The 11,149-nt window shown below is 31.5% G+C and overlaps 2 protein-coding genes across 7 annotated transcripts in view; one reads left to right on the forward strand and one right to left on the reverse strand.

Annotated features, from left to right (window-relative positions):
• LOC129905836 (mitogen-activated protein kinase-binding protein 1) overlaps nucleotides 1-11,149 on the forward strand; it is a 438,084-nt gene that overhangs the window by 279,763 nt on the left and 147,172 nt on the right. The window lies entirely within an intron of this gene.
• On the reverse strand, nucleotides 3,481-5,780 carry LOC129905838 (nidogen-like). Its single transcript, XM_055981438.1, has 2 exons — nucleotides 5,431-5,780; nucleotides 3,481-5,364 (listed from the first exon to the last, which is right to left on the reverse strand). Exons 1-2 carry the CDS (start codon nucleotides 5,676-5,678, stop codon nucleotides 5,145-5,147), a joined length of 468 nt encoding a protein of 155 aa, XP_055837413.1. The 5' UTR covers nucleotides 5,679-5,780; the 3' UTR covers nucleotides 3,481-5,144.

The following is an 11,149-nucleotide window of genomic DNA, read 5'->3' on the forward strand; positions in this document are numbered from 1 at the left end:
ATAGGATAAACATACCTTTTCAACAATGTATAAAACATGTAACTCGGTTAAACCACCTAGAATTTATAAGCTGTCAAAGTTCAAAAATTCCATTTTTTCGTCATTTACCCAACTTGGACATCAAATTAAAGTATATATTTTAGACTGATTCAAAAAAAAAATTTTTTTTTTTGTTCAAAGCATTGTTGAAAATATTGTTGGAAATGACGAAAAAAAAATACTGTAAAAGTTTCAGCCCTTACTGTTAACATTTAGTACCGCCGCATCGCAAATTTCTATTTCCCATACCATTTGTATGGGAAAGATTGTGTAGGTATTTGTGTTTAGAATTTTTTATCTTTTCAAAAAAGCTAGATTTAATCATTTTGTTGTATAAAATTGAACGCAAAATTGCATTTATAAAATTAAAAAAAAAAAAACGGACGCGAAAAATTAATTAAAGTAATTTTTAGTTGAAAAAATGAATAATTCGAATTTATTGAAGAAATCTAATATGATAGTATTAGAGTTTGAGAGTTATATAAAAGGATCTGTGAAACCAAAACACAACATAGAATACAAATATTCGAAAAGTTTGCCAAATTTTTTGATAATACCTAAAAATTTCGTCAAAAAATCGTAAAAAAATGAGAAAAAATTACTTTTTGTATTTTAAAGTTGAATAACTACGAAACGCGGGAGTAAACCAAAAAAATTAATAAGAGCTTTTTTGTAGAGCGCACACAGGTAAATTTTCCCAAAAACATGGCCAAAATTATTTTTTGTGTTTATTCAATTTATTATTGCATGATTATATCAAAATAAGATAATTTCCATAAAATTCACCATTTTTAAGTAAATTTACACGAAAATTCACAAAAAAGAAGCAAAAAATGAAAAAAGTCGTTTTTTTTTACTTTACGCCATAGGGTTTCTTTCATTTGACATTTAATAATACAATATTTATACATTCAATAGATTGAAAAAAACAGTTGAACAGTCGTTATTATAAATAAATAAATAATGCAGGCATAGATAACAACTATATACATAAATAAACATGAGTGTGAGTTTGTGTGTGTGTATATCATTCAATGACTTGTGAGTTGTGAGTTGTGAAACTGTAACTATAAGTCTGCTTGCTCGATCTCTGGTTCTATTAGAAACTGAAGTATTTCAGAGGGAAACGCATTTTTTGTTTTAGGATTTAGTTTTCTCAAACCACTTATTAATGGGTCAGAAGAGACCAAGAGATTATAAAACACATCTTCCATATTTTGCTGCCTCGAAAATTTTCTTGGGAAACTTTCTCGAAACGCTTTATATCTTTGTTTCGTGATTCTTGGGCTTCTTCGCCGAGCTGTCCAATGAATGAATAAATTTTATTGAGGCTTAAGTTTGGATACATATGGTTATTATGAAACTAAGTTAATTTTCCTTCAACAACTATTGAAAGTGCTTCTTCTGCTGTATATGGAATAATTTTCTGGTCAATTTTTTTCAAAGCTTTTGATATTTTTCAGCACGTGAAGGAGTTGAAAATATTAATTTTTCATTACATTTGATGAACGAGTTTCCCTTTTTCTCACAGTTGCATGGCGCAGCATAGCTTAATTCTTCGGCATTATAGTTAGAACGTAAATCTTCTGTTTTACGTCTCTTTGACCGTTCGCTTAGGTCTGAAAAATCCATTTGAGGCCGTCCAACAAAGCCATGGGCTCAGCATGGAAACGATATTTCATATTGCAACCAATTTATATTTTGTTTTAAGAAGGTGTTGTTATTTCTGGAGGCACTCAGCCATCTTATTCTATGTTCATATATGCAAAATCAAAAATTTTTCTCTATTTGCTCCGAAATTTCAATATTTCAACCTTTGGTACCAAAAAAATAAATTTTTACTGTAATGTCACGTGACGAACAGCTTTTTAAAAATTCAGAAAGCTTATTTCTTGAAAGAAAAATGAAAGTTAATTACGATCCTGTGTCAAAAAAGAAAAATCTAATTAAAAAAAAAAAAAAAAAAATCACCGTCCCCAACACCTTTTGAAGCCAATATTATAAAAAGTCGCAAAAAACCGCAATGTTTTAGGATTGTTTCCCATAAAGGAAACATTTAACTATTTTTCAACACTATTTTCAGTACAGAAAAACGCAAATCAACTTAACTTCTTCATTATCAAAGAAAAAAAATTTGTTTGTTTTTACTGCTCAAACACATTATATTAAAAAGCTTTAAAATTTACTTTAGACTTAAAATTTTGGATTATCTTTGTCATTATCTTTTTTTAACATACCACTAGCAACAGAATCCATGTTAATTATTTTAAAAATCGCCAAAAAAAATTAAATAAAAAATAAAGCAAACTACTTCTTATAAGAAACCAACCTTGCTACTGCACTCGTTAATTAAAATGTTCTACTTTGAAAGCATCTACTGATTAAACAGTTACAATTTGCATCGCATGATCAATCAGGTTCTAAGCTTATGTTATTTGTAAACAACATGGCATTAAAAAAAAACAACAAATCGCAAATTTTTTTTTTGTAGTTTTGGCCATGAATTTGGGAAAATTTACCTGTGTGGAGCGGACAATTTTATAAAAGAAAATGATTTTGTCAAGCCTTTTGGATGAACCATTCAAAAGATAAAAACACAAATACACTATCTTTCCCATACAAATCGTGTGGGAAATAGAAATCTGCGATGCGGCGGTAATAAATGTTAACATGAAACTTTTACAGTATTTTTTTTTGTCATTTCCAACAATATTTTTAACAATGCTTTGAACAAAAAAAAATTTTTTTTTGAATCAGTCTAATATATTTGCACAACAACATGCTGTTTTAAAAATACACTGCCGCTCATCTGAATAGGTTCACATTTTAGTTCATTTTACATTTGGCCTGTCTTGGTATTTAATGCAATGGCACATCTTTTTTATGTATGTAATGAGAGAACATCTTTATGCGCTTAGTTTAGGAGAAAAAAAATTGTCTTGGGGCCTACCGTTCTTCTCACACGGTAGCTAGACCAAATCTAGTCATAAAATCAAGCATATTTTTTGGCTCATCTGAATAGGTTCTAAAGCAAAAATGTTAATAAATAATGAGTTGCATGGGTCTGTTGGACTCAAAATTGTGTCTGTCAATAAATCTGATTGTGTATAACCTGTAAGGATGAAAACGGGTCGTGAAAAATCATAAGGCGCGGAAAAAATGTTTAAAATAAAAGAAGCCTCTGAATTAGACCGAAACCAACGATGCATTGGGACAAAAACAAACACAAGTTAAAATTGAGTAAGCAGTTATTGTCAAAGTGTCAAGACACTTTTTATATATGATAATAATCTGGTCTACAATTCTCGCATTGAAAATTTTTTGATAAGACTTACCGTTTTTATGACCTTTGACCCCAAGCAAATTTTTTTCCGGGTCTCGGATTGATGAGGACTTTTTAGATTTAATTTATGATGGTGTTTCCAACAATTCTACCAACTTTCAGCTTGCTGGAAATTTATGTTACCTCACCCCCTTATTTTAGTTTAATTTGACCGGACTATAAGGGCTATTGAATGAATAAAAATAAAAAAAATCTTCGAAAACGAAATACATAGTGAATACACTGCCGCTCATCTGAATAGGTTCACATTTTAGTTCATTTTACATTTGGCCTGTCTTGGTATTTAATGCAATGGCACATCTTTTTTATGTATGTAACGAGAGAACATCTTTATGCGCTTAGTTTAGGAGAAAAAAAATGTTTTGGGGCCTACCGTTCTTCTCACACGGTAGCTAGACCAAATCTAGTCATAAAATCAAGCATATTTTTTGGCTCATCTGAATAGGTTCAAAAGCAAAAATGTTAATAAATGATGAGTTGCATGGGTCTGTTGGACTCAAAATTGTGTCTGTCAATAAATCTGATTGTGTATAACCTGTAAGGATGAAAACGGGTCGTGAAAAATCTTAAGGCGCGGAAAAAATGTGGAAAATAAAAGAATAATTTGAATTAGACTGAAACCAACAATGCATTGGGACAAAAACAAACACAAGTTAAAATTTAGTAAGCAGTTATTTGCGCAATATCCAAGGGTATAGAAACAACATTAAAAGTCGATGTAACTCAGTCACAACATGGGCCGATAGATGTGCAATGATCAGAATAGCATGACTTCGAGCTAAAAATTAAGCTGAAAACCGGTATAAAATGCAGTTTAACGACGGCAAAACGGGTTGTCAGAAGTGGTAAACATTTGAGGAGAACAAAACCTCGCAAAAATTACCACTTTACAAACCACGAACAGAAACTCACCTCCAATAGTAAAAAAAACTCTGTTTGATATTGCAGATAAAAAGTTTTGTATGAGGAAATAGCAAATTCGACTTTCACGACAATTTTTTTTTTTTATTGGAGGTGAGTTTCTGTTCGTGGTTTGTAAAGTGATAATTTTTGCGAGGTTTTGTTCTCCTCAAATGTTTACCAATTCTGACAACCCGTTTTGCCGTCGTTAAACTGCATTTCATACCGGTTTTCAGCTTAATTTTTAGCGCGAAGTCATGCTGTTCAGATCATTTCACACCTATCGGCCAATGTTGTGGCTAAGCAACTTCGATTGTAAATGTTGTTTCTATACCCTTGGATATTGCGCAAATAACTGCATACTAAATTTTAACTTGTGTTAATTTTTGTCCCAATGCATCGTTGATTTCAGTCTAATTCAAAGGCTTCTTTTATTTTCCACATTTTTTCCGCGCCTAAAGATTTTTCACGACCCGTTTTCATCCTTACAGGTTATACACAATCAGATTTATTGACAGACACAATTTTGAGTCCAACAGACCGATGCAACTCATCATTTATTAACATTTTTGCTTTAGAACCTATTCAGATGAGCCAAAAAATATGCTTGATTTTATGACTAGATTTGGTCTAGCTACCGTGTGAGAAGAACGGTAGGCCCCAAGACCATTTTTTTTCTCCTAAACTAAGCGCATAAAGATGTTCTCTCGTTACATACATAAAAAAGATGTGCCATTGCATTAAATACCAAGACAGGCCAAATGTAAAATGAACTAAAATGTGAACCTATTCAGATGAGCGGCAGTGTACAAATTATAAAATTTCTCAAAGATTTCCACAAAACGAAATAAAATATTTAAAACTATTTTAACTTTATTTGTTTACAACTTTTTTTAGATGATGAACTTCGATTTGGCAAACAAATACTCCCCAACGGACATCCACCATTATTCATTTGGCATGGATTGATGCCTTGAGGACAATAGTTTTCCAAAGCAATTAATTTCCCCACGTTATCTCCCGGGTCACAATGTAAACTTGGATGGCGCCTTCCATTAGAATCAATACCTTCTATTGTCGTGCTATCAAGATTTTATTTTAAAGAAACAAAATTATAACAATAGTTTTAATTAAAAACATCAACATACCTGCCGCTATCATACCAATATATACTATCGTTCGTGGCAGTTATTCCACCTATGCGTGATAACGTTACTGCAATATTTCTAACCTCCTTTGAATGCAAATCCATGCACATTAGTTTAGATCCATTTCCACGATCATAACAATTAAAGCATAAATCCCCACTGTTTGGAAACACTGCTAACGTATAGGCATCTAGTCCGAATGGTAATGTGAAAAGAATCTCACGAGCGGTACCGTCCAGTTCAGACATCTCAATTTTTGATTGGACTTTATAAGAATTCCTAATGCCCACTAACCAATAAAGTTTCCTAAAAGAAAAGCATTGAGGTCATCTAATTAAACTTTTTAACACCTTTTTTCATCAATATTAAAACACCAACTTGAATAAATTTTTCAAGACTATCCAGTAAACAGAAACAAAATAATTTATTGTCCCTGATTTTTCAATCATCAGTTAGACTATCAAATTAATAAAGTCAATATAAGAAAAATAGATATAATATTCCTAGGAATAACCTCTAACTGAGGTTTATCTGACTATTTAAAAATTGCCCCTTGATCTTTTTGAAATTGATTTGAAGATATCAGCTATTTTTCGCATTAAAGTGAATATGATCGTACAATCATTAAAAGCAAAAACTATACTTTTGACTTTCAATTCGTCAAGAACGGAAAATTTAAGAATACGCACATTAGGGTGGTCCTTATATTGTTTTGTTTTTACGAAATTCCACCGTGGATGGACCTCAATCAGTTCTAAATACTGAAAAAAAAATCTGTAATTTTTGGGGATTTTTGTTTAGTTTAGTCTCCCAGTTGATATAATTTCGCAAATTATGTCATTTCGAATGTCAAATTGTATAGAAAACAAATTTAATTTGAAATCTGAACTGACCTTATTTGCGAAATTATCTCATTTGGATACTGTAGTGAAAACAGGCTTAAACGTCCCAACTAACAATTTTACTTCCACAAGGGTCTAATGAAGCTGTTTCGATTTTAGAAATATTGCTTGTATACGACCATAGAGAAGCCCATCTGGTCCACCCGAGAAGCTTGATAGGCCTTAGAAGAGTCATTTGCAGGTTGATTAGAGAGACTCATAACATGTCTTTAATGGCTCATAGAAACAAGCAACATTCAAAATTTGAAAATGTGTATTATTGTTGCAGGCTTTTAATTTATTTAGAAGCTCTGAGCAGACTTGTCAAAGGATTGTGAAAGTCTAAACGAGGTATTAAAAAAAAATATTTTTTTTTTTCATTTTTATTTTTTTTTTTTTTGTGGTACCTATTACATTTTATTTTTTCATTTTCTTCTTTGTTTTCCATCCATCAAGTTTTGCTTCTGAAATTAAATGTCTAAACACAATTATATTGAGAAAAAAACTTCTTACCCACTTGAGAGTATCAAAGGAGATGTCACATTTTTGGGCCCAGTGTGTGCACTAACGAAATTGGTATCAAATGAAAGGTGACGATAAGCACATTATGTGGGCAATTCGTTACTGTGGTTTTGGAGATATTTAAGTTTGAAGTTTCGGATTTCAAAATCAAAATTTCAACTATTTTTTCGCACAATTAATCGTAGAATGCGTAATAATGGATATACAGAAATAATATTTTTATCAAATGAAAGGTATTTCTTTTGTCTATGAATCTTAATTATGGAATTCGAAAGCGAATATTTCCAATTTTCCAGCCAAATGACTGCTGGTTTTATTAGATTTGTTTTGTAATGCCTGTGGACACGAATTTCTTTTCTTTAGCTTCAAAATAATATAAAATGTACACCGAAAAAAAAAACAATGTCAATTTAACATTTTTCAAATATCAAATTAACATTTTTAAAATATCAGCCAAAAATGCTCTATAAAATGTGTTTTATGATACTTAAAATGTTAAAACAATATTTTTATTATCAGGATGATATTTAAATGTCACATTTTGGAAATTTTTTTGATATTTTATTATCATTTTTTCATATCAATTTCTCATTCCAAATTATTGAAAAATATTAAATAAAAAATTCTTAATGTGTACCTACTAACTTAAAGGCGCTTTGTGTTTTTTCGAAGTAAAATGTATGATTTACTGAGAAAATTTGATCGGCAATAAGATTTTACTTCACATAGTTTGGGGAAAAATAACAAAACAATTACATATATCACCTATAATAGAAAAAATAATATCACCACTATTTTGCGATGTTAATATACCTATGTTTACAAAAATAAACAACTGAAAGCATTTTATTAAAAGTACCAGCAAAAATATCTTTCGTCGGTCGAAACAAAAAATCCGCCAAGAAAAAGGTGTCGTAAATCGATGGGAAGGTAAAACAACGATACGATCGAAAGCGAAAACAATAATACAAAACTTCAAATTCGATCCCAAATCGATCGGCATCGTATTCCATAATTAGGCCACAGTAGTCTTGTGGAAATATGGTGCTAGTCCTCAATGCTATTCAAGCCACCGATACGTAAGTTAGACGCACGTTGGAGAGGTCCATATTTAGTAACAAGATCACTTGGTTATGACAGATATCTAATTGAAGATATACCAGATAGGGCTGTAAAAGTAACGACAAAATGAGTACCCGCATGTATACGTTACTTTTGATACTAGTACCCGCATCAATAATATCGTTACTCGTTACTTTCGTATGTTTCGGGTGTTTCGGGTGTTTCGCATGTTTCGTTACTTTCGTTACTTTCGCATGCTTCGTGTAATTCGTACATTTCGTATATTTCATGTCTTTGATACGTTTGGTATGTTTGGTATTTTAAGTATGTTTCGTACATTGGTATAAGGGTGTAAAATTTTTTTTTTTTGAAAAAAACCAAAAACAATATCTATAATCTAAGCTACATTTTAAGGTCATAAACATTTAAATTAGTTGCGGCATTCTCATGTAATAAGAGTTTAAAGGTAGCTATATTGAATTTTTTTCGTTTTTTTTTTAATCAAACGTGGAAACTTTTTTGATTTTTTTCCAAATTTTTAGACAAAACTTGGGTAATTTTTTGTTTATATTCTTTCAGTAATCTTATCACAATTCTTTAGAGACCTTTATTTCAAAAGTGCAACGCGCAGATCTCGAAATATTAACACTTCAATACAACCATGTCGAACAATTTTTCATTTATTTTTTCTATTGAGAGTGATTTTCAAACCTCGTTTTCTCTGCTTTTTTTGTGTTGAAAATTTTGCACCGAAAATAAACTAATTTTTTGAAAAACCAAAAAACTTTTGTACATTCTTAAGCTAAATATCAACTATTAACACAAAGGCCATAAACAGATTGGTTGCGTCGTGGTGATGAAGTGATGATACCGATATCGAACCGATACGAGATGCGATAAATGCTGTTCAATTCAGAATGTTCTACCAAGGGGAACCGCAAACGAATACGTAAAAAGCGTACTCAGTTTTAGGGAAAATTGCGGAACGCAAATTATCCTCATTCCCGACCACGCCCATGTTTCGTTTCCTCCCGGTCCAAACTTAAAAATTGTCATTGCAGCCAACCTAAAATAAAAAACCATTCAATCATTTCATTCAGTCAAATTCATTCCATATTCTCATTCAAAGTTGTCGTCACTCATGCCAGACACCACCTCACCACACACAAGCAAGAAAGTAGTACCTACTTGAAATCAAAAGAAAAAAAAAACAAAAACTTAAAACCACGAATAAAATCAAAATTGTAATTATTTGTTTGAATCAAACTAAAGAATAAAATAAATTAAACAAATCAAACAAAGGAAAAGAAAAATTCTTTTTATTAATTACAAAAGGAGAAAACAGAATACAAGTACGGCTACGCCTCAACAGATGCAGTGTACCATTTTGTTTTTGTTTCACATTTCGTATACCTATCCAAATTGGTATTCTAATTGGAATGTATCTACACTACACTCAAACACACTTTCACATATATCACTCCCACATGTCCATAAAAAACAGGTACGAAAGAGAAAGAAACAGAATTCTTATTTACTCCTTTTGATATACATACACAAAAACAGAACAACAAAATCGTAAAATACATAAATGATGATACCGAACCGATACGAGATGCGAAATAATGCGCACACGACAAATGCAGTGTACCATTTTGTTTTCGTTTCGCATTTCGTATATCCAATCCAAATTGGTATTGGAATTGGAGTATCGTCGTTACTCGTATGTTCCGTATTTTTCGTATGTTTCGCATGTTTCGCACGTTTCGTATGTTTCGCATGTTTCGTTACTTGTTCAGTACTAGTAACGAAACATACGAGTAACGAAATTATTTGGGCAGTAACGTTTCGTTACTCGTTACTGAAGTGAATACCCGCATTTAAGTAACGAATACATACGGTTTCCTACAGCTCTAATACCAGAGGCCCAACGAACTCAGAAAAAGTTTCGTTCTGTGTTTGCATCAGATATAGCCCAGTCGAATTAAACATTTCAAATGGAAAAAATTAGATCGTGCATTTTTTTTTCATAGGACGGTAGAGGGGATCACTGAGAGCTTAAAACCAGTTTTTCGGGAAAATCGACCTTGTGCTTAAGCCGCCATCTTGGATTAAAGATAAAACACGTTTTAGTGAATAACCCGGCCATTTTTGATTTTTGACAAAAATTATATATGTAATACTTGTAAAAAATTTTATTTTCTATAACTTTTATCTTAATAAATTTTTCTATATGACCCATATTTTTCCAGTTAATTTGAAAAAACTATACCCCTACTCAGCTTAAACTTTATACCCGCTTTGATTATAGTTTCATAGATCCACGCAATATGGGAGTGTTTTCATATGTTTTTGGGGATGATAAATCTAGCTGCAATGTTAGTTTTTGCAAATTTCTGAAATTTTATAAACAAAAGGAACTATCTCAAAATCGGTAAGTTTCGTTTTATACAAAATTAGTAAATATTATAATTGATGTCTAGCAAGACAATTAAGTCTTTGAATTTTTCAAATCGCTTCATTAATGCCTGAGATATGACCAATTGTTTATAATAAAAGCTTAAAAGAGAGAGTGAGTTATAAACAATTGGTCATATCTCAGGCATTAATGAAGCGATTTGAAAAATTGAAAGACTTAATTGTCTTGCTAGGCATCAATTAAGTCAATCAAGTATTACATATATAATTTTTGTCAAAAATCAAAAATGGCCGAGTTATTCACTAAAACGTGTTTTACCTTTAATCCAAGATGGCGGCTTAAGCACAAGGTCGATTTTCCCGAAAAACTGGTTTTAAGCTCTCAATGATCCCCTCTACCTTCCTATGAAAAAAAATTGCACGATCTAATTATTTCCATTTCAGCTTAATTTTTTGTACATCCCGACTGGGCTAATAGAATGCGGAAATGGTTAAGTCTACCAAAAGATGGAGCTGATTGCTAAATAGAAACTGATACAACTTCCATAAATGTGAACTGTAGTGCCGAGACGTCACCGAAGCAGAATAGCCGAATGTTACACGGCAAGACTGCCGAAGAGAAACATGGATAAGAAAAAGAACGAGAAAAAGAGTCGTCTAGTCGAAGGAATTTTGATGAACGGACGTGTTGAGTTTAGTTGTTTCCTTCATAATCTACTTGCTAGTAATAAAGTCAAAATATTAAATATTAAAATTCGAATGCTCTTATTTGTTTTTAAACAATCGTGTAACCGTTGATTTTAAGTAATTTTTTTCCAAATTAAATCGATTTTTTT

This window comes from Episyrphus balteatus, chromosome 1 (assembly GCF_945859705.1).
Source record: "Episyrphus balteatus chromosome 1, idEpiBalt1.1, whole genome shotgun sequence".
Taxonomy (NCBI): Eukaryota; Metazoa; Arthropoda; class Insecta; order Diptera; family Syrphidae; genus Episyrphus; species Episyrphus balteatus.

Excerpts from the sequence above, each read along its gene's own strand:
- LOC129905838 (XM_055981438.1), bottom strand. The coding sequence starts at position 5,678 with ATGTCTGAACTGGACGGTACCGCTCGTGAGATTCTTTTCACATTACCA. Across the intron at positions 5,365-5,430 it reads TATTGGTATGATAGCGGCAG|CACGACAATAGAAGGTATTG; the intron begins GTATGTTGATGT and ends AAATCTTGATAG.